General features: G+C 52.0%; 9 protein-coding genes across 9 annotated transcripts; 3 read left to right on the top strand and 6 right to left on the bottom strand.

The window, feature by feature from the left end:
* Nucleotides 1-2: 2 nt before the first annotated feature.
* BDW74DRAFT_150539 (J domain-containing protein) lies at nucleotides 3-1760 on the bottom strand. Its single transcript, XM_073724024.1, has 3 exons — nucleotides 1253-1760; nucleotides 931-1182; nucleotides 3-877 (listed from the first exon to the last, which is right to left on the bottom strand). The coding sequence occupies exons 1-3, from the start codon at nucleotides 1518-1520 to the stop codon at nucleotides 342-344; spliced, it is 1056 nt and encodes a 351-aa protein (XP_073585221.1). The 5' UTR covers nucleotides 1521-1760; the 3' UTR covers nucleotides 3-341.
* A 50-nt stretch (nucleotides 1761-1810) lies between these two features.
* On the top strand, nucleotides 1811-2526 carry BDW74DRAFT_133586 (uncharacterized protein). The gene is made up of 2 exons (XM_073722341.1): nucleotides 1811-2012; nucleotides 2108-2526. Exons 1-2 carry the CDS (start codon nucleotides 1964-1966, stop codon nucleotides 2434-2436), a joined length of 378 nt encoding a protein of 125 aa, XP_073585220.1. The 5' UTR covers nucleotides 1811-1963; the 3' UTR covers nucleotides 2437-2526.
* Nucleotides 2520-3772, bottom strand: BDW74DRAFT_133583 (nicotinate-nicotinamide nucleotide adenylyltransferase). The gene is made up of 2 exons (XM_073722340.1): nucleotides 3720-3772; nucleotides 2520-3659 (listed from the first exon to the last, which is right to left on the bottom strand). Exon 2 carries the CDS (start codon nucleotides 3474-3476, stop codon nucleotides 2616-2618), a length of 861 nt encoding a protein of 286 aa, XP_073585219.1. The 5' UTR covers nucleotides 3477-3659; nucleotides 3720-3772; the 3' UTR covers nucleotides 2520-2615.
* Nucleotides 3773-4876: 1104 nt separating this feature from the next.
* BDW74DRAFT_176813 (uncharacterized protein) lies at nucleotides 4877-6685 on the top strand (the record flags this gene model as incomplete). Its single annotated transcript, XM_073728736.1, has 3 exons — nucleotides 4877-6028; nucleotides 6079-6285; nucleotides 6335-6685. 3 exons carry the CDS (start codon nucleotides 4877-4879, stop codon nucleotides 6683-6685), a joined length of 1710 nt encoding a protein of 569 aa, XP_073585218.1.
* A 318-nt stretch (nucleotides 6686-7003) lies between these two features.
* On the bottom strand, nucleotides 7004-8658 carry BDW74DRAFT_150533 (uncharacterized protein). The gene has a single exon (XM_073724023.1). The coding sequence runs from the start codon at nucleotides 8573-8575 to the stop codon at nucleotides 7175-7177; it is 1401 nt and encodes a 466-aa protein (XP_073585217.1). The 5' UTR covers nucleotides 8576-8658; the 3' UTR covers nucleotides 7004-7174.
* Nucleotides 8659-8736: 78 nt separating this feature from the next.
* On the bottom strand, nucleotides 8737-11479 carry BDW74DRAFT_133446 (TCP11 family protein). The gene is made up of 2 exons (XM_073722338.1): nucleotides 11146-11479; nucleotides 8737-11061 (listed from the first exon to the last, which is right to left on the bottom strand). The coding sequence occupies exon 2, from the start codon at nucleotides 10838-10840 to the stop codon at nucleotides 8984-8986; it is 1857 nt and encodes a 618-aa protein (XP_073585216.1). The 5' UTR covers nucleotides 10841-11061; nucleotides 11146-11479; the 3' UTR covers nucleotides 8737-8983.
* A 3366-nt stretch (nucleotides 11480-14845) lies between these two features.
* On the top strand, nucleotides 14846-15585 carry cp9 (putative serine carboxypeptidase; the record flags this gene model as incomplete). Its single annotated transcript, XM_073728735.1, has 2 exons — nucleotides 14846-15103; nucleotides 15220-15585. 2 exons carry the CDS (start codon nucleotides 14846-14848, stop codon nucleotides 15583-15585), a joined length of 624 nt encoding a protein of 207 aa, XP_073585215.1.
* Nucleotides 15586-15974: 389 nt separating this feature from the next.
* On the bottom strand, nucleotides 15975-16792 carry BDW74DRAFT_133406 (uncharacterized protein). Its single transcript, XM_073722337.1, has one exon. It carries the CDS (start codon nucleotides 16539-16541, stop codon nucleotides 16095-16097), a length of 447 nt encoding a protein of 148 aa, XP_073585214.1. The 5' UTR covers nucleotides 16542-16792; the 3' UTR covers nucleotides 15975-16094.
* BDW74DRAFT_133405 (putative cell morphogenesis protein Sog2) lies at nucleotides 16793-20393 on the bottom strand. Its single transcript, XM_073722336.1, has 4 exons — nucleotides 19755-20393; nucleotides 19557-19668; nucleotides 19157-19506; nucleotides 16793-19102 (listed from the first exon to the last, which is right to left on the bottom strand). The coding sequence occupies exons 1-4, from the start codon at nucleotides 20168-20170 to the stop codon at nucleotides 17044-17046; spliced, it is 2937 nt and encodes a 978-aa protein (XP_073585213.1). The 5' UTR covers nucleotides 20171-20393; the 3' UTR covers nucleotides 16793-17043.
* Nucleotides 20394-20762: the final 369 nt, after the last annotated feature.

Genomic DNA, 20762 nt, shown 5'->3' with positions numbered 1-20762 from the left:
GCCTGCAGCGATGAAATCTTACTAAGTCAGTTGGAGCCGGAGTTGTAGTCCGCAGGAGTAGTGAATATATCAGATTCACTTCGAGCCGAGTGTCTTCCCTTCTTTTATATTTTTAAGAAAGGTTATATTCAGACTTTCACTATACATCATTTACCTTCCATCTTCTGCCTTTATGCACTTGATGGCACAAAGAAACCATCGCTCGAATTGGGGGTTTCATCCATGCAACGCCAATATCTACATGATTATCCAAATAGCATGAAGTAGAATAATGATCATTAGACGACCGCGAACGAGAATTAAAATAGAATCAAGAGTATCAAACAGTCATCTCACGTCACTTAGTACTTTCTTTTCAGCGGTAGTGAATCTAACCGCCGACAACTCTTCAGCTCCATTGCTCTGGCTTCTTTGATCTTCTCGACATCAGGGAAGAACCAGCCCTGCGCATCCTGAATCATGCGATCCCGGGCGAGGATCTCTCCTTCACATTCGTACCTGAGCTTCTTGACATAATCGACTTCCACTTGCTTGTCCAGATTGCGAAATTCTCGGGAACTAAAGTCGGTTACATCTTTCGGGTTGAGGAAGTAGTCTATCTTGATCTCGGGCGTTGTCCGTTGCTGAGTATGCGGCGGAATGGGGTCGAACCGATATGATGGCCCGGAGGGCGTAGAGCCACTAGAGAAAAGGGAGGAAAGCAAAGGGAGCACAAAGAGGAGAATCAACGGAAGGAGCTGTCGAACCATAGATGCGACAGACGGAGTAGGCTCGGACTGTGCATCTTCGCGAGGGCGCCTCCGGGGTCGATTTCCTCCAAACTGATGCACCCTGAAGCCAGGCCCTCCTCCCATGTTGAAAACGAACTGCGGACCACCTATAATCGGGTCAGTAAACAATCCCTAGACTTAATGCAGACAGAAACCATACCGAACGGCCCAAAGCCACCACCAAGCCCACCATTAAAGAACCGGTTGAACAACTCTTCAGGAGAGATCTCGTCCTCAAAGCCACCACCTCCTCGAGGGAAACCGCCGCCTCCAAACCCGCCGCCAAACGGCGAGGCACCAGCACCAGCAGGACCAGCGCTCGGCTGGAACCTACTATCAGGATCCCCGCCAAACTTGTCATATCTCGACCTCTTATCCGAATCCGACAGGACTTGGAATGCGCGCGAGACCACTAACCAGAATCTTCGTCAGACACATTTCGCAATTTAGAAAGCCAACTGCCATTCGCGTATCTCACTCACTCTTGAACGCCTCGTCCGCCCCCTCATACCCGTTCTTATCAGGATGGGTGACCAAACTCAATTTCCTATATGCCTTCTTGATCTCGCTGTCCGTTGCCGACTTCTCGACCGAAAGGATCTCGTAGAACGCCGTCGCGCTGCATTTTCGTATCCGGATTACGGCCGCCTTCTGCTCGGGTGTGTATTTGCGGTCCTGGTTGCCTTGATTGTGTGCTCGGGAACTCGCTGAGCCCCCTGTGTCAGCGCCTGATGCAGTAGCCGACGGCATATCGAGTGAGCCTTCTTGAAGGCTTAACGGTGGCTAATAGTGCGTCTCCGTTTGTGATCGGAATATCGCGATTTGTAGCGTACGGGCTGTGATGGCGACCGTTGGATTTTGGAGGAGAATATATGCTGCGTTTAATCCATACACAAGCGCTGTATAGTCGACAAACAATGGTAGGTGAAGCGACCAGTAGAATGACAGGTGGATAGTGCCGGCGTTGGCGTAGGCGGAATTATGGCGATTGATAAACGTGGTGAGACTGAGGTTCGGTTCTGCGCTAAGGCCGTCGCCGGGCTTCTTCCGGGCGGTGTATTCTACAGCTATCTAAGTCTTCTATACATCGCTTCCCAAGCACCCATACGTCAATATAATCCTACGGAGCGTGCTCAAAATCATACGAGCTTTGGTTTATCGCCCGACAATCCACGGCCGACCAGCAATCAAAAATGGAACAGACGAAACAGACCCTCGTCCAGCAATTCAGAGCATGGGGAGGTGAGCACCGCACGCAACCACAACTTTGACGACCACGTTAAACCTGTACTTCCTCGGTATCCTTGCAGACAATTGCTAACTTTTGACATCTACAGAAAACCCCTTTCCACCAACGCTCCTTGCATCCCTCATCACAGCGCAATACATGCGACCATTCCAGACGCTACCGATGCTCTTCCCCCCAATCCTTCTCTTCACCAGCTATGCGAACATCTCAGGCTTCAAGACAGACACCGCGGGAATGAGCGCCGCCTGGTCAGGTCTCTACCTTCTGCTCGCGGGGCGCCGACGACAGCCGTTTATGAAGAAATGGGGTGCGCGCGGGATCACGCGGGGCGTGACAATGGGTCTTTGTTTGACCAATATGGTTGGCGGCGGACTGGCATATACGTTGGGGAAGAAAGAGGATGAGGATGATGAGTAGAGAATGAACGAACTGGGTGGATTCGGCGGATTTCTCGCTAGATTTGTCTGATAACGGAGGAATGTATATTATGGTTATATCAGATGCGGTTGAGCATGGGTTGGTGTTTGGCTGGGTATTGATATTTATGTATTACCATGTACGAGGAGCTTATACTTCTATTTGTCTATTCAAGCGAGTTATTCCGAGTATGGCTGCTCTGAGAGGATGAAGTCTCGAATCTTTACCGGGACTAACCAGTCGAGGTCTTGCGGATTCGTCTGGGTGGCTTCTCGCGCCTTCGTCGAGCTTACGGCTCGTTCGTCGGCCTTTCTCCCTTCCACAAGTTGGATGTGCTGAGCCCATTCCCGCTTGCCTCCCTCGCTCCCTCGCCCTCCCTGGGCTAGGTCGGCAACATAGGCTTCCTGCTCAGCTTTACCACCCCATTCATCAGCCGGGCGTATGGTCACTCGCAACTTGTGCTTGGAAAGAAATGGCTCCAGCGGTTTGAGGGTATGCTCCGGTGGATAGTACTTGGTATTAAAGATACGGATCAGAGTATCGTAGCCGGTGAGATGGACCTGCCGAGTGCCATCGGGATACACACCCGCAGTCTCGATCGCCGTTGCTTTGTCCACAAAGTAAGGCTTCTTTGTTACGCCGATATCAATGACAGGAAGGTCCGCGGCCGGTACATCCGATTCTAGGAATGTCAGAAGCTCCTGAGCGCAGAGCTGCATCATGATCAAGCGGTCCTCGAAAGAGGCCGGTTTGGACGGCTTGTCGGCATTCTGGGTTGCGAGTAAGAGAAGAACGCGGCAAGGCTGACTTCTGGTCTCTAAGATGGCAGAGCACACAATGCGACGGTGGGCGAGCGTTGGAGGATTGAATGATGAATCCAGAACATGGAGGACTTCTGCAGATGACGGGGCGCGGGGTTCAGCGCCGCCATGGGACACCGATGTGATGATCTCGAAGTCCTTTGAGGAGTCGAGAAAGCGTTTCAGGGCTGAACTGTATTGAGTCCGTCTAGTCCGGAACGTCTCGAACGAGGAGTCCATTGTTGATGAAGCCGAGGTGATTCGTCGCAAGTCGCAGGGTGAGTCTGTTCTTCCGTGCGGGGCATTTGAGTCTCAACCGCAGCTGCGGACGCCGCGGGCGCTATGATGAAATTGATACATACCCTTGAGATGGGGGTTTCAGGATGAAAAGTGATAAATTGAGGGCTCCATGTTTTTAATGACCTTGCAAATGAAACAGTCAGTGGGTTTAAAGCTGACTTCGGAACCACGACAGATGCATACCCAGACGGTCGGTATCTACCGTACTGAAGTTCTCCCCAAAGCCATTTGTTGTAGGCGCCGATTACCTCGTGGTCCATGGATGACAAGTGGAAATTAGACATTGAATGCAAGCCTGCGATTGGCTTTCCTGCAAGATGATGTGGCTGAGTTATAATAACCACGAATATGAAATGGCCCCAGTCCTGCCGCTTGAAACGCTGGCGCACATGTCAGCCTTCAGCGGTAACATGGCCAAGGCGCCGAGATCAATCCCATCGATGCCAGGCCAGGAACATATGCAGGGACGGAGATGTTAGGGGCATATCATCACAGTCACAGTCTGACCGTGCCTGAGTTTGACCTTTGGACTCATCACCATTTCTCCACTCCGATATGGACGGCTGATTGTCATGATCGACAGTGGTCTGGTAACTGCAGTCGATCCTCGTGCAAGATTAACAACAGGCATCCCAGACAAGCGAGCAGGGATGTGTCATCTCAATCATGGCCTCAAGTGGCCTCAATCTAACAGCGGTGACCACGTTGCCCGCGGCCGGCCAGGTTCAGGAGATGAGCTGATGAAGCACGGTGGGGTCGAAATGGCGAGATGAAACGAGCCAAACGGGCCTGCCACCGGGGCCTCGGACTCTATTCCCTAGTGTTCCTCACAGTAGCAGTAGAGTGTTCCGGAGTAGTCACGACTTTATTGCTGTGCCCTCAGAGTCGCAGCAGAGTCGCATCAATCAATATCGTTAGAGCCATGGCCCAGCCTTGGGGACAATAAGAGAATCCAATTAGTTTGCTAGCATCGGCCTGTCAAGAAGAACAAGGATATACTCTCCGGGCGTAGGACAATCCGGCGTAATATTAAGGTCTGGCCATTGGGGCGTCTCAGATCTGGCCGTCTCCAGATTTAATCAAACGCGGCGCCAGGCAACGCTTTCCTCTCCTCCCTCCCCCCTTCTTTTTCTTCTCCCTCTTCCCCTCTTCATCGCCTCGAGTTCCTCTCTGGTAGAGCATTCTCGCTTCCACTCTCTCAGTGTCAGAGACACGTTCATTCCTTCCAGTCACTCATTCAGCCTGCTTCAGCGAATTGATTTCGCTCTCGCTCCCGCTCTCTACAAGCCCGACACTCAAGCCGCTCTTTCCCTACCAGAAGACATTGACTGTCGTCCACAATGCGCTTTGCTCCCAAGCTCTCTGTTGCCCTCCTGGGTGCCCTGGCTGTTGCCAGCGAGGCTACCCACGGCCACCGTGCCCACGACAACCTCTTCCACCGCAGGGCTGTCAGGCCTGGCGGCAGTGGCAGTGAGACCACGACAACCCCGGCTACGACGGACTATGTGACCGTCTACCCGACCCCTGAGGCTTCCACTGAGACTGCGCCTGTCCCAGAGGCCGACACTTCCGTCTCTTCTGCTTCTGAGGAGACTCCTGTGCCTTCGGCTCCTGCTGACACTCCTGTTGTCTCTGTGCCCGAGACCCCGTCCGCTGTTACTCCCGTTCCTGAGGAGACTTCAGCTGTTCCTGTTCCCGAGGGGACCTCTGCGGTTCCTGTTCCTGAGTCTTCTGTGCCTGTTGTTCCTGTGCCTGAGACCCCCTCTGCTGTCACTCCTGTCCCTGAGCAGACCTCTGCTGTTCCTGTTCCCGAGTCTCCCTCAGCCCCCGTTGTCCCTGCGCCTGAGACTCCTTCCGCCCCTGTTTCCGTGCCCAGCTCTAGCGTCATCCCCCAGCCTAGCAGCAGCATTCCCTTGATCCGCCCCAGCTCTAGCAGCGCTGTCGTGACCCCCACGCCCACCCCCGCTCCCGTGGAAGAGTGTGTTACTCTTACTTACACCCTGACCGGAAGCACCACCATCAGCGTTGTCACGACCACCGTCACTCGCCCAGTGGCTACTGCTACTCCCACTTCCACCGAGGACTGTGTGACCATCACCTACACCTTGACTGGAAGCACCATCACCAGTGTTGTGACCACCACCATCGACCGCCCTACTGCTACCAGCACTGCCTACGTTACTGGTGCTCCTACTACCGAGACCGTGACTGTCACCTACACTGAGAACGGCAGTGCCTCCACCACTGTTGTCACAGCCACTGCCCAGCCCCCTGTCAGCACCGAGGTTGTTACCGTCACTATCACCGAGAACGGATCTACTTCGACCAGCGTTGTGACTGCCACTGGTACCGGTACTACCCAGGTCCCAGCCACCACCAGCGCTGCCTCGGACTATGAGACCATTACTTACACCACCACTGAGGGTACCGTGACCAGTGTCGTCACGACCACCATCCACAAGACATCCACTCGCACCCAGACTGTCTACGCCGTGAGTATTTCCCCGTAAATGATATAAAACAGCAGCGCTGACCAATCCAGACTCCTACTGGCGCGGATGCCGTTGGTACTGGGGATGACACTACCCTGACCTCCACCACCACCGCAGTCTACACTGTCACCCCTGTTGCCTCTGAGACCGCCAGCTCCGGCTCTGGCTCTGGCTCTGGCTCTGGCTCTGGAGACTCCGACTCTGAAAGCTGCGCTCCGGAAACCGTGACTGTCACCGAATCCTTCACCGTTACTGTGGTACGTTTAATTCGATCTTCTACAAGTCGTCTGCTAACAATCTATTTAGACTGCGAACCCCACCGCTGCTGCTACCTACACCTCGCCCGACACCAACCTCCAGATCTCCACCATCTCTAATGCAAGCCCTGAACAGACTTCTGCTGCGCCTAGCTCCGGCTCTAGCGATGAGGATGACGAGGATGACGAGGATGAGGACGACGAGGACTGCGACGAGTACGACGAGGATGAGGAAGAGGACAGCACCGCTGCCCCTACCTTCACTCCTTCTTCCACTCCTTCGCCTTTCCCCCGCCCTCCCTTCGGCAGCGCCTTCCCTACCCCCAGCCCTAAGCCCTCTGGTTTCGTGACCGCCAGCCGCCAGCCTTACCCCACCCACTGGCGCCGTCGCAACCTCTAAACGCTTGAACGTTCAAGCAACAGGAGTGGTCTGGCTCAAGTATTCAGGGAATACTGCGATGGATACCATTTCTTGACAGTTTTCAGCGTCATTTAGAGTTGTTTCCTTATTGTTGTACGTTCTCTGCGATTATCTTCACTTCTTCTGGTAGAATCTTAGGTTCTACGCTTTGACCAACTCTTTTACTATACTTCTTTGTATGTATGTTAAAAGCTACCGTTCACGATTGACGATCGTAAATTCCATCCGTCAGCATTGTACTACATACACTTGACATACCTGTAGTCCAATCTGAGCCAATGATGTATATGATAAGGTCCGCTTATCTTGTATATTCACCCTACTTCCATTATATACATTTCGCCTACGGTGTATCACAGTATATCCCAATAAGCGGACGCTCAAAAAATATGTCCTACGTCAGGGTTATCACAGCGCATCAAAAACAACTCGCAAGCACAACACAACAGTCAGCTAGCAACTATCGAATCAAGCTGGAACATCAACACCAACAAGCACGCCTCCAATGCCGTCGCGCACAGCCCTCCCCTTCATCCCTTCCCACTCGAGCCACGTCACGCCCTGAACGAGGCAATCGGCCATATCGTCAAGCTTAGTAATGTCAATGTCAGCTACACCTAAATCTGAATCCGATGACTTAGCCTCGGCTTTGGTCTTAGATTTTGCTCTTGACTTGGGAGTCTTCTTCCACTTCGCCATATAAGCATCTACCCAAGGCCGGACAGTCTCGCTATTACTGGGTGCTGGGTATGAAAAGACACCTTTCTCCAGCCATGACCCGACAAGGTCGATTTTAAGCTTCTTGCCTTCACGACTGCTGCTCGTTCTCTTCTTCTTTGCGGTGCCATCGTCCGAGGCAGGATCAGCATCAGAGGCAGAAGCAGAAGCAGAAGCAGAAGATGTAGCAGCAGGACCCCAGAACCTCCCCACCCTCGCCGGCTCAATCGCAATGACCTCCGGCCCTATCCTTCGAGTCGATTCCTCCTGCAACTGCTGCATTTTGAAAGAATGCAACACAGCCCAGAGCATCCCCTCAAACACACCGACGCGCAAACTCCACTCCTGCACCGCGGACCCGCCACTGGATCGGAATCGTTGGCGCTCGATCAGTACGTGCGTTGGGTTATACTTGGCCAAGAGGGCGGATATGACGCTGTGCGCGTGGGTGGCGTAGACGGGAAGGGAGAAGGGGGCTTTCTCTGCTTTCGCCTTCGCCTTCGTCTTTGCCGGTTTGGCGGTGGATGATGGGGTGTCATCCGTCTCGACGCCTGCAGATTCAGCTGTCGATGAAGAGGCTGAGCTTGAAGTTGGGAATATAGAGGTATCCAGGTACCGCGCGAACTCCTCAACTGAGAAGCCCCGGTCTAGGGGGAGCGAGACCCGTCGCCAGGCCTCTAGACCAACTTCCACCTTGTCCCTCCCAGCTCTCCGCTTCGACGCTGACTTAGACTTGCCCTCTTCCAACATCTCAGCCAGCGTACCAGGGAAAGAATCAGGGCCGAACCCACGCACATTCAACACCGCGAATGCTAGATTCCGAATTCCCATGTCGATGCTGAGGACTCTCAGCCCTTCGTCCTCTTCCTTCGCTCCCCCTTTCCTTCTATCGGCTTTAGGGGTCCGATTGCTCGAAGCTACCCCTCGCCCATCTTGTTCCCGATAGAGCTCCAGTCCCGTCTCCAGCTCCTCCAAGAGAACAGCTTTGGTGCCTGAGCTGGGGAGGCCTGTCCTTTGAGCTAGATGCTGGAGCTGTTTTGTTTTCAGGGTTGAAAGCCATGGGAATCGGGATGTAGATGATGCATAATGATCGAGTACTTGTGATGATGATTTTGATTTAGATCTCCCCAGGAGACGCAGGGTGAGACGCATTTGTTTAGCGCCAAAGTCCTTACGCTCCTTGAACGGAGGATTTCCGGCTATTGTTATTGACTCAGGCCGAATGTTTAATAGCCTTAAAAGTTGACTTATCCATGTAGGGTGATTACGTAAGACAAATGTATAACTACGGAATTACGCCGAGTCAGGGGACATAAAGTTTGAACGTTGGCAGTGAAGATAATATATTATTGTAGCCTTGCGGTACGTATTATTATCAAACATAAGTATAACTCAAGAATGCTTTCTATTCCAACAGCAATGCCCGAAACGACGCCGCCAACATATATATGCCCTGACGCCAGACCTGCAATTGCCATGCAAGACGCTAAACTGCAATCATAAAGAGACAAAGGATGGGTTGATGATTATTCGCTCTGCGGGTGCCTTGGACGTCTCGAGCTAGAACGGAAGGCGATCGTATGTTATGGTCATTGTTATATCGGTCTCAGACGGGAAGATAGACTCTTCCGTCATTGGCACGCTTTCGCGCACATAGAGCATGGGCGCCCACACTCTCCAGTGCAGCACGCCAATGTGCGCTAATCTTGTCGCGATGCGCTCTATATCGTAGTGTTGGTCGGCGGTTTGAGCACATGGCCGCTGAGCCTCGCAAATGGCAAGCGGCGACATATTGAGGTAGCGCTTGGCCGTATTGAATGTGGCCTTCAGCAGCTTCTCTCGAAGAGAACTCTGGAAGAGCTGGAACAGCCCATGCTCGTTTGACAGGTGCCATTCGAGCGAGCCTTCGATTGGACCAATAATATCATCGGAGATGTTGTCGTCACCACAACAATCCGCGGCAAGCCGAGCGATTTCGAGCGCGATATACCGCACGTTCTTCAACCACGGGGAGGATCCTCTGATGCAATCCTCGGTCTCCTCCATCAACGTCCCGATGCGAGACCGAAAAGTGGCGTAAGTTTGTGTCGGAGCGTGAAGGTACCGTTTCCGAGAATGGATATAGAGTTGGAAGATGTACCAGCAGATTTCGAGATTGATGGCATTCTGTAATCCGCCTCGCAGTTGCCATAGCCGTTCTGCATCAAAAGCGAAGGTGTCGGGGAATGCATCAGGGCTTTGAAATTGCAGCAAGAACTCACTTAACCCTTGAAAAAGAAGAGAGAGCGGCCAAAAGCTATCGGTTTGTGCGGGCTCCTTCATCCGCCGAAGCTGGCTCTCTTTAAGATCCTGATACCAAAGTAGAGAAGATTCAACCTCAAAGTCACCCTTTGCAATCTTACTCCTGAAGTATTCCTGAAGAAACGGAATGGTATCCTCGATGAGAAGGACACGAAATGCCCGGATCTGGTGGTTGGCGACATCCAGCTTCATAGCCTCTAAGATTGCAAACAGGGTTTGAAGACCACGGACAATTTCCGCCGCGTTCTGTGATTGTGAACCGGAGGTAATCTGTTTCACCATGCTATCCGCCCACTCGTCTCGCATCGGCGCGCAATGTGTCTTGAGCAGCGCCGCGAGCCATCTCGCAATCCCTACCATGTCAAGGACTCCTTTCTGAATCTGCTGCATTAACAGAGGAACCTCAAGATTTTGCATGATATTAGGATGGTCGCGCTCTGGAACAAGAGTTTTGAGGACGTCTTGCAGGGTCTCAAAAAGGCCCGGGAGTCGGGGCTCAAAGCTTGGCCGTTCGTCGTGGTGGCTCTCAGGCTTGTCATCCACTCCGCAGGATGCGCAAAACGCATAAACTTTGATCTCAGTCGCCATCGCATCCCAATAGTCTGCAGCATCCTTTCTTTTCTTTCTGCCCTTCTCGCCGTCGAGATCGGGTTTGAAGTGAAGGTCGCGGTCGAAGTTGGCATCCATGCGGAGGTTAATGTTGCTCATGATGCAAGGTAAATCAAGCTCGCTCAACGTGCCTTTGGTGACTGGAGGGTACCTGTTTGCTGCAATCAACAAATCCGTCTCCTTAAGACTGAGACCAAGAGCCGCAGGGATATCAATGGCCACTGAGGATGGCGAGTGTCCGCATTGCGAAGCCTTGGACGAGCTCGGCGCCAGCGCCGGCGAGGACTGGTTAGCAGGCTGAGCGTAGAACTCTTTCTGCTGTCGACGATCGCCACCTGCAGATTCGTTTGAATTCCTCGAGTCCGAACCGCGACTTAGAGAGTTGGCTTTGGGCGACTCTTTTGAGTGACCTTTTCCGTTATAGGGTTCCAGCGGTCCCTCTGAGCCCTCCTCTTGCTTCCCCGGTGCGTCCCGACGGCGGGCTTCCTTGGTCTTTTGGAGGTCCATCTTGCATTCGCGCCTGATTCACGAAAACCCAAGTGGCGGTGGAGGGCAAGGTTGCGGAGGTAGCAGGAGAACCTGGAGACAAAGGAGAATGAAGTCCAAGAATAGTGGTAGCACGCTAAGCAGTTGTTAGGGTCACGAGCATGTCCTTTCTACGGACGCAAGGCACTGTCAGCGACCCTTACCCCGTTGTCGGGTCGATCAACCGAGGCAGAATGGAATCCCTTCGTAAAAGCCCTTTGGTTAGTCCTTGCCTGGTTAGGGGAGAAACAAGGTAAGGCAGGGGTAGGGAGATGTTCCAAACTTACCTGCAGATAGGAATGATCGATCGCCAAGCGGTTTCCTAGAAAGGCAATGATTATGCCAGAACAATGGATGATAGTGCGGAATATTTCTTGGGTTGCTTTTCGCTCGCTCTCTCCTTTCGAGCAGGAGCTAACCGGTTGAATCGGAGAGGGAACAAGAGAAAAGCAACAACGACGGAAGAGGTCTGAAGAGCAGGTAAAGAGAAAGGAGGGAAGGAAGCGAAGAGAAATCAATAAAAGGGAAGATGCAGACAAAGTGCGGATAGGTCAAAGAGCAGCAAACAAAGCGCTGGCGGCGACTGCTTGTATAGGACTTCAGCAGATCAGTCAGAGGAGCATAGGGAAGGAGCCAGAAGTAGGACGAGGCGCTCTGATATAGACCAATGACGAGGTAAAGGAGACATACTACTACTCTGTTCTGAACATGAAAGCAGTAAACAGATAAAACAGATATAGCGGGTGGATATAGAGACAAAAGGTCTATTATTACTGAGATCAGACAAGTGTGGCTGGGGGGTTATGATTAGGAGGATGAGAACAGCAATTGGAATGCGACGGACCGATTGATATCAAAGGAAGCTGGAAATGAGATGCTAGAATCGAGAAAGAAGAAGAAAGGACTAAGAAGAGAGGGAAAGGGAGATGAAAAAGGTGAGGCTTGTCTGCAAGCGGCCTCAGGGACGATCAGAGACCTGAGAGAGCCAGAAGCAGACAAGCAAAGATGGATCTGTGGCCGCCCTGACTTGTAAGTGGAATCCCTGCTGAGCGCCGATGAGACCGGAGGCGACGGCCAGAGGAATGGAGGCCAAGGAGTGTGCTGGACACAAACTCATGCCCCTATCCGAAAACAGGACTGCAAGAACCTTAACATTGGAATGTGACTCCTATACCGGTCTGTCCTCGAAGGATGCTCCTAGGGCGTTGGGTGCACCTTACCGTGCTGCAGCCACCTCAGAGCACAATTGAAGATTGGAGCATGAGGATCCGCATTGAAAAAGCAATCACCGCTGCATTCCAGACAGGCTCATCCCATCAGGCCAGCAGACGGAGTAGTACTTTGTCGCCTTACCAAGTGATCAGTGATCAATTGATCATTGACCAGCAGACTCAGCATCATCGATATTATTCTGGGTCGAATCTCGGCTCCTCCACTGTCTCGGAACATGCCGACCGGCTTCGTTCCGTTCCAATGTCGACTACATTTCCTTTTATCAAGCGCATGACTTTCCTCGATTAGTTGCCTTCTTACTCTGATGCCGTCTGCTTACTGCGCTTCTAAGTTCAGCTCTGTCTTTGTGTGAGCTGGCTGATCGTGCCCTCCCGAGCAATTGAGTTGAAGTCTATAATTATACTCCGTAGCCCCAGCGGAGACCCATTCTTGTCACCGACATTTCGGTTCAGCGATGATATGGAGAACCGCAGGCGACTCCTGGGGATTCGTGATATCATGATATCGCGTTACACGCCGTTTTTGAACGGGTTTACCGACCGGGAGCCAAGTCATGACTAAATGCTGCACGGCGGTCGAAGCCTCAATTGCAATGCCCCGTACAAAGTAGTAATGCTGCAACAACCTACGCGCATGGGGATTGCCGATTTGTGGCGAAGAGTTCGAGGGAACCCTAGCAGAGTAACGTCGTGTCGCCGCCCCGGGATGGGGTGATAGCAAAATTGACAGGCATATTGTGCAATTCACCGTGAGCATGACCGCTTCAGGTATGTTTTCCCCGTCAAGCCTTGGATATCCTGATTCCCGCTCCACGGGTCGATGGCGAGGTCATTCAAGGACGGCGTACGGAGCAAAGTCTCGAGAATCATGTGGCTGGGTCCTCCAGGACGGCACGCGAATAAGGAGCGGCAGAGTATGGCCGTCTATCGCCTCACTTTACTGTCAAGACTAAAATTTATCGCACATCACACGGTAGGTCGCCTCATTCTCACGCCGGGTCGAGACGGATGCCATTTGGTTGGAAACAACCTTGAAAGTTGTTTACATCCAGCTATCGCGAAACGGCGTTGTTTCAAGGCTACCATGCCCGCTTTGCCTCCCGTCCTCGCGAGTCGTGTCAAACCAACGCAGACCGCGAAGCACCAGCAATGCGACTGCTCTTATCATCCAGGATTGTTGGCACCCACGTTAGGGCCGAGAAAAGGGGCAGGCATGGCCTAACCTCGACCGGTTAGGACTCGAGCGTGGCCATCTCGCGGCGGATGATTCCAGCAGAATGCGGAGGTGGCGCCGAGCAAAGATATATCGATTATACCCTTGGTTGTCTAGTAACAATTGAGAGCAAGATGATGAAAACCAAAGCGAAGTGATGAAGCTCAAAAGACAAACCCAAGGATTAAAGCAATCCAAGAGCCCATGCCATCACGTGATAGCCCGTAAGCTTGGTCACTTCTTGCCAGAATAAGTTGGCCTCAGGCCATGAATTAAATACAGGCAGTACATTTATTCTTCCCATTCCCTCTTCATCTTCTCCTCCATTTTGAGTTGATTTCATCATGCACCAACTGCTCAATAGAGACTTGCAGGCTGATCTTCCATTTCAGAGCAGCTCAATCATCGATTGCCTGACCACGGTTCAGAAACAGTGCTGTACAGTCACTACAGTGTCTAAGCTGCCCTGCATTCATCATGAACGGTAGACTAGCGAGTCTCGGACCAGATGAAGGTGAAGGAAGCAAGGCATCTGTTCGACTATCTATGGTCTAGGGTACTCAGTCATACGCTCGGTATGATCCTTTGAACCTCTTTTCAGCAATGGGCCGCGATTTATATCAACTTCCGGCCTCAATTAGCTATTGAGCCTATTGAGGTCAGGATATGGAAAGTGTTCACTTCCACATGCACCAGGGCTGGACTACTTCTGGATCTCTTCTACTGCTCTTGGCGAACAAACACTGTGCCTTCTTTTCTTTCTCGGGAACATCGCGCGCCCAGCGACCTCATGTAAGACGACTTCTCTCATGCTACGGTGTATCTCCATTGAACAATAGCATTGGCATCATGCATTCTATTCTGAGCTTTGCTTTGACGGTGGTCTTATTCTTACTCTTTGCTCCAGCCTGCGGGGCACCAGATGTCTCCCAGTTCACAGTCCACTCCCTGCCAGACGGACCTCCTCTCCCTCCAAGCTGGGCCGGAGGACTGGCCGTCCCTATGCTGAACCCGGGAACTCTCTCTTTTTCTGGCTTCTTCAAGCCGAAGACCCTCTATATGATGATAATTTGATTAGTCGGTATATGCATAGATGATCCTCAGGCCTGCACTAACAACATTCCGAACAGTATGGCTGAATGGCGGTCCTGGCTGCTCTTCCTTGATAGCGCTGACAACCGACAATGGCCCGATCTCGTTCGATGGCAATTTAACTCGCGTGGTTGCAAATCCGTATTCATGGACTAAATTCGGACATGTTCTGTACGTCGACCAGCCCGTCGGGACCGGATTCTCGACTGCAAGCGAGCCCTACCCGGCCACTGACAACGACATCGTGACCACCCACTTCTACAACTGGCTTCAATCGTTATTCGCTCATTTCCTCATCTCCAGACGAAGAAGGTGCATTTGATGGGAGAGTCGTGGGCTGGCATATACATACCATCCTTTGCCTCCACCATTGTCAACAACAAGGATTCATTTCCCATTGACATCCGGTCTATGACCTTTGTGGATGGAACGATTGGCAACGGAGCCGCCATGGCGTCAGTCACGATTGTAAAGTTCTTAGAATCGCAGCAGTCCGTTCTTCAATTGCCTGACGACATATTCGCTGCTTTCAAAGAGGCAAGTAAAACATGTGGCTTTGATGACATCCTGGCACAAGCAGCCCAATTTCCTCCTGAGGGCACCATTCATATGCCCGGAGATATAGAGGGCTTGAACTTTAAGCATCGGGGCTGGCTTAGCGATATATTCAGTGGTATCTGTAGCACCGCACCGACAACAGCTGAAGAGGTACAGACAGCAATCCATTCCTCTTGCTATGGGCCATGTGCAACCTTCTCCACGGCATGGGACTACATGGATACCAGAGCCAATCAGCCATGCGACTTTGACATCTACGACATCAGCCACGATCGACAATCGACCACTTCAGTCTTGTCACCCAGTACTTCAGCCGTGCCGACGTCCAAATGGCGCTGAACGTGCTTCCTTCGGGCTCAACCTCAACTCCCCAGCCAGCAACCAGCCCTACCAACAGCGGCGCTCCAGCGCCGTCACCATACCGACACTGTATCGAAACTGTGCTCATCGCCCTTGGCAGCGGCCAACCCCCACTGCCTCCTGTCTACTCTATTCTCCCGGACTTGGTCACATCGTACATCTCCCTCCACCTCTACTCCGGCGAGTACGACATGCTGATCAATCACCACGGCGCGAAACTCACCTTGCAAAACATGACGTGGAACGGCGCCCAGGCTTCTCCTCTCCAATAAACCGACTCTTCTACTCGGACGACGCCGCACCGGCGCTATCCGCCTCACATGCCCGCGGAGATAGCAACAGCAACGGCGCGCACAACCACAACATTAACAATAAAAGTCCCCAAGAGACCTGCCCATTGACAGTCCCAGAAGCCGGGAACTGGGTCTCCGACCGCGGTGTAACGTACCACCGGTTCAAGGGTGCGGGTCACAGTGTTCTCCTCAGCAAGCCACGTGAGATGTTTGCTTATGTGCAGGACGTCGTTGTGGCCGGTACCTAGTGGTACGGTGTAGAGGCTAGCTCGGAAGTGCGCGCTGCTTTCCGACTTGCTGGTATTCCTCGGCCTGTTCGGAGCTATTTGATTTTTCGGGCTGTTTGTTATCGTACTTTTGTCTTTCTTTTTCTATTCCTTCTGTTGCTGTCGCCAGTTGCGTCTTAACGCGCACGCGATGCAGAGTGTGCGTACTCCGTACATGGCAAGGATGAGACGAACGGGACTCGGACTCGACTCGAGGTTTTTTTACAGGCCGGCTGGGGGTTTTAAAGAATGGACGGCTGTTAGGCGAGACTTCTGGCTTTCCCTAGGCGATATACTCCGCGACTTCCTGCCCATGGGGCCCTGGTCCTCGTCCTTTTTGCTGCCTGTTTCGCTTCGTAAATCATTCAATACATTTCGTGCATATGCTAGGACAATTGACTTGAACAAGAACATAAAATATAAAATGAACACGCTAATCAAGTAAGAAAACATACAAAGAAACTCGACACATAGTACCCGCTCCAAACAATTCGAATATATTACCTGACCACTTACGCCATGCACATCAACAATCCTTTTGCACACCGTCCCGAGACTCCTCGCGATGTCGCAATAGAAAAAACAATACTTAGTGTGAATCAAAGCGAGCAATAGAAATAAGGTCCATGCAGCTAGTGCCCCTATGTAAATGTACAAACACATGTTCATAGTTCACGAGCTCTGACATAACAAGGAAATATGGCAAGTCTGTATAGTCTAACCGGTTCTATCAATCAGCCACTTCTACGAAGTAAATATACAGACTAGCGGGAAGGACCCGAGAAGTAAGCATAAGCACTCAGTAGTAGTGGTGTCTTGGTGTTCCGCGGATCCGGCTGGAAGACGAGAAGCGAAAGCACGAGGACCGTGCGTCTGCGCTCACTCAATTGGGAAATGTATTTTATGCAGGACTCCCAATGCGGCGCCTTAGGATTAGGAGCTAGAGAGGGCCTAGCCTGTCTGCGGTCCTGCCAAAGGCAGCCCCACTCCCAATGAAGCGGGGTGGATGGACAAGGTACGGGGGATTTTCGGGTTGTGTTCACATTACACTCTTCCCTACCCATTTGTGACGAGGGAAAAATTGAGGATGAGGAGGGCGAATGCGAGGACGATCCGACTGTGTAACGGCTAAAGAACCGAAAGCGCGGGGTTGGCGTTACCCATGAGCGGATCATCGTCGTGAGAAGAACGGTGCCTGGTTTGGCATTGACAGCAAGGAGTCGGCTCGCTGGAAGACGTCACCCTCGAAGAATTTGTCGCTGTATGCACTTGCGGGTGTGGAAGGTACGGTCGCCTGTGCTGCTGGCCCAAGAGCGGCGCTAAGGGGCGTTGCAGGGAGGGTAATAGAAGGCGATAGGCTTGTGTTGAGTTGATGGTGATGGTGGTGGTGATGATGAAGCTGCTGCTGATGTGAATTTTGAGACGGCAAGGGTGGTCCGTATATAGCCGGAGGACCATTCCCAGGGGCCATGTCTGCAAGATAGGACCATGGAGAAGCCTCAATCAAGCGACCTGCTTCTCTGCTAGACTTTTGGACCGGTCGCAGTATCACAATCACTTCAGATGGGAGTAGGTGCATGCTCCGCACTTCACGCATGTCCGTTACTAACTCGACAAAAGACTGCATAAAGGCTTTGCAAAGTTGCCAAAACTCGCGCTGGTTTCGCATCCCGCCGCCTGGCTCCTTGATTTTCATATTGGACAGACGAAGCCCAAGAGCTTCGGATACCTCTAAGCATACTCGACAGCGGCGAATGAGATTGTTCCAGAGCATTTGGATGTGTTCAAATTCTCGATTTTGCTCCGCGACCTCAAAGTTTCTTGTGAAGTGGCGGCGAGCGACAGGCAATGCTTGGAGAGCAGCCGTATATGCAGCGGTAAGTTGATAGAAGATCTTTTCGAAGATTCGCTCCTCTTCTATCTCGTCTAAGCCCGTCAAGGGGTTGATTCTAGGTACGACCGAGGTAGGCATTGGGGGGAACGATTCGCCTGACCGAGGAGTAGCAAGAGACGAGGGGATTGAGGTATTGATATGATTTGATCGACTGCTTGACCGGCTTCGCGCCCCATAGCTAAACGGCGTCGAAGCAAAGCCCGGAGAGCTAACGGCGGACTGGAATGTCGTTGAGGCTGGTAATGGCCCATTCATGCCGATTTGTGGATGTAGAATTGTTGTATCGCTACGTAGCCGACGGGTTGAGAACGACGGCTCTCTGCCACGCGTTGGGGTAACAGTTGGACCATGGAACCTGTCAGAGTCTGCGGACTCTCTGCTGATCTCAGGAACTGCGGGTCTTGCGGTAGGCTTCGGTCGAGAATCAACGGGCACTTCCAAGCAAGCACAAGCGTTGCGAAGCTCAACCACGCTCCCGAAGATCATAAGCATCAGCGAGCGGATATAGCGTGAGTCGCCGTTGGCAACAATTCTATCAAGACTATTGCGTAACTGCGTTCCAACATGAGAGTATGCCATGATACACGTCTCGCATTCCCTTTTGACCGCCTCGTATGAAGCTCGCATGGGCTCTGCATCATCTGCACGTAACTTTTCTGCCATCTCAAGAGCTTCGTTGAGTCTGTCCACATGCGTAGAAGCATTATAGAAGACAATTTCGAGACTGTTTCGCCGGTGGTCATCCCGTTTTATCACGTTGATCAGGGCATAGACATGAGATTGAACTTGGAAAAGGGCGAATAGAATTCCTTTAGCACTTTTGATGATCGGATCTCCAGTTTCCCATTCGCCCTTGTGCTCTGGCAGGCTCGACATCCGATTCACAAATCCATCCCTGGGTCGCCTGCGTTCCCTTGGACTGCTAGGACTGGAAGAATTGCTGATGGATGGCCTTGTCCGAAGGATAGAGCCATAGCTGAGTCCACGGAGATGGCTATTTCGATACGGTCGCATCTCATCCAACGTGCCCAAGTCCGTATTTTTCCGACTGACAACTCCCATGCGCTTAGATCGTGTTGCAAAGGAGGCTTGTATAATCCCCTCGCTATTGCTACGGTTCCGCTCGTTAGCCCCCGGGATGAGGCCGGGTCGCTGGAGGCCATGCAAGGCAGCGCCATGTCCAGAAGCAATGCGGTAATGGGACTTGAGGGGAATGGGAGGCGGCCGGGTCAATGACGGGGACTTGGGATCAGCGCTGTCGCCGGTGCTTGGGATGACTGGGAAGCGACTGCTGCCTCCCCTTTTCACAGGCTTCGGAGTATCCAAGACTCCGTCACTATACAGTCAAAATTAGCTCCAGTCTCCAGCCAGTTAAGATTGCTAAGTATACCTTTCGTTGTTTTTCTCAAAGTCGTTAGTGGTAGCAGGCTGCCGCGTCTTGAGATATCTCTTTAACTCAGCTGTTAAAGCAACTTCCTTCTCATTATCACTCATTATCGAAGACGCAATTTCGGCCTCAGATGTTTCTATTGCTTTGCGGAGCGGATGCCGCAGAGGATTCCCGGCTACTTTGAGGATCTGAAGTTTGTTCATATCTGAAACACCAAGTGGTAGATCGTCGAGACGGTTCTGCATTACCGAAAGGACCCGGAGAGAGGTCAACTTTTTGATTTCGTCTGGAAGTTGGCTGATTTTGTTGCGGCTCAAATCCAGTATCTCGAGTAGCGGCAGTTTGATCACCTGAACAAAGTCAGAAATCTTAAGATAAGGACCAAGCAAACAGGACGTACTCCTCTGGGAAATTCACGGAAGTTGTTGGATCTGACATTGAGATACCGAAGATGAGCGCACTCTGCAAAACGGTAGGGTATATGCACCAGCTGATTGTTCCATAAAGAGAGTCTACGGCAGAGTCAGCTTCAACATGAAAAGAAGTTTCAATAAATTCCCTGCGCCTAATGTTCGGGAGGCGCTGTTTTGCTGCATACCGTTCCACTTCATCCTTGATAGCATCCACAACTGGCTCCGGGATGCGACTAATGTTTGAGTGACCCAAATCGATGGTCAACTTCGGCTTGACCACATCACCAACTGCCTCACTTCCTGCCAAGGAGCGTTTCGTTTCTTGAATTCCGTTCTCCACCGCTCGGCGCGCAAGCTGGATTGTTTCTTCCGGGGTAAGCGGTTCACGCGACTTTGCAGGTTTGCTGCTTGTATCCCCGATAGACTCGTTGACCAATGTGGCTTCATCCTCACTCTTGGTTGACCCTTCGGTAGTCGATGACGATGAAGAGGAGGGCGCCGCTGGTTCCGGGTTATGTCGACAGGCATCTTCCTCTTCGAGGTCTCGGTATGAGCGAGGCATTCTCAGAGTATCCTCCGGGCGAACCATGGTAGAAATCATGATGAAATGGAAGAGAACTGCGGCGATTTATCCACCCAACACATGCGTTCACTCTTGACCCCTCGGGCAATCAATCAAACAACCTGAAGATCTCCGCAGCAAATGTCTGGGTCGAAACCGAGCATGTTCGACAGCGGAGTTTTGGGATGTAGCTATAAGACCGGACGAGAGAACCTAATGATGGAGAAGAGCGAGGTATCGAGAGCAGCGTGGACGAACGAAGGATCGAGTCTGTTAAAGCGCGAAACAAAGCCGGGGCCGAGACCGTCCGTTGGGTGGACAGACCGCGCTCGTCTATCTTGATGGGTGGGGAGCGAAGAGGGTGTAGAATATAGTAATCAAACAGTTGCAGACTGAGACGAAGACTAAAGGGTTGTAGATATTAAAGTGTTGAGAGTCCCTGCGTGTGGTTCTTAACCGCGATGGGCCTGTCTCATAGGAAGGGTCTAGGCGGTTAGCGAAACATTGCCCGAATTTGCAGCCTCATCTGAAAGAGCAAATATGATACGAATAGCATCCAACCCCTTGAGTAAAACTGCTGCAAATACCATGTGTTCTTGTGCCCGCAGGTATGGGTGGAACAAATTGAGGT

Source organism: Aspergillus multicolor (assembly GCF_047715735.1).
Source record: "Aspergillus multicolor strain CBS 133.54 unplaced genomic scaffold BDW74scaffold_8, whole genome shotgun sequence".
NCBI classification, from domain to species: domain Eukaryota; kingdom Fungi; phylum Ascomycota; class Eurotiomycetes; order Eurotiales; family Aspergillaceae; genus Aspergillus; species Aspergillus multicolor.
Note: the sequence above shows the minus strand (reverse complement) of the source record. Positions and strands in the feature narration are given on the sequence as shown.

Coding starts and splice junctions, on each gene's coding strand:
- BDW74DRAFT_150533 (XM_073724023.1), bottom strand. CDS start 8,575: ATGCGTCTCACCCTGCGTCTCCTGGGGAGATCTAAATCAAAATCATCA.
- BDW74DRAFT_133586 (XM_073722341.1), top strand. CDS start 1,964: ATGGAACAGACGAAACAGACCCTCGTCCAGCAATTCAGAGCATGGGGA. Junction 2,013..2,107: donor GCAATTCAGAGCATGGGGAG/GTGAGCACCGCA, acceptor TGACATCTACAG/AAAACCCCTTTCCACCAACG.
- BDW74DRAFT_133405 (XM_073722336.1), bottom strand. CDS start 20,170: ATGATTTCTACCATGGTTCGCCCGGAGGATACTCTGAGAATGCCTCGC. Junction 19,669..19,754: donor ATCAAGGATGAAGTGGAACG/GTATGCAGCAAA, acceptor ACTCTGCCGTAG/ACTCTCTTTATGGAACAATC. Junction 19,507..19,556: donor TCCGTGAATTTCCCAGAGGA/GTACGTCCTGTT, acceptor GACTTTGTTCAG/GTGATCAAACTGCCGCTACT.
- BDW74DRAFT_150539 (XM_073724024.1), bottom strand. CDS start 1,520: ATGCCGTCGGCTACTGCATCAGGCGCTGACACAGGGGGCTCAGCGAGT. Junction 1,183..1,252: donor GGCGGACGAGGCGTTCAAGA/GTGAGTGAGATA, acceptor GATTCTGGTTAG/TGGTCTCGCGCGCATTCCAA. Junction 878..930: donor TGGTGGCTTTGGGCCGTTCG/GTATGGTTTCTG, acceptor ACCCGATTATAG/GTGGTCCGCAGTTCGTTTTC.
- BDW74DRAFT_133406 (XM_073722337.1), bottom strand. CDS start 16,541: ATGAACATGTGTTTGTACATTTACATAGGGGCACTAGCTGCATGGACC.
- BDW74DRAFT_133446 (XM_073722338.1), bottom strand. CDS start 10,840: ATGGACCTCCAAAAGACCAAGGAAGCCCGCCGTCGGGACGCACCGGGG.
- BDW74DRAFT_133583 (XM_073722340.1), bottom strand. CDS start 3,476: ATGGACTCCTCGTTCGAGACGTTCCGGACTAGACGGACTCAATACAGT.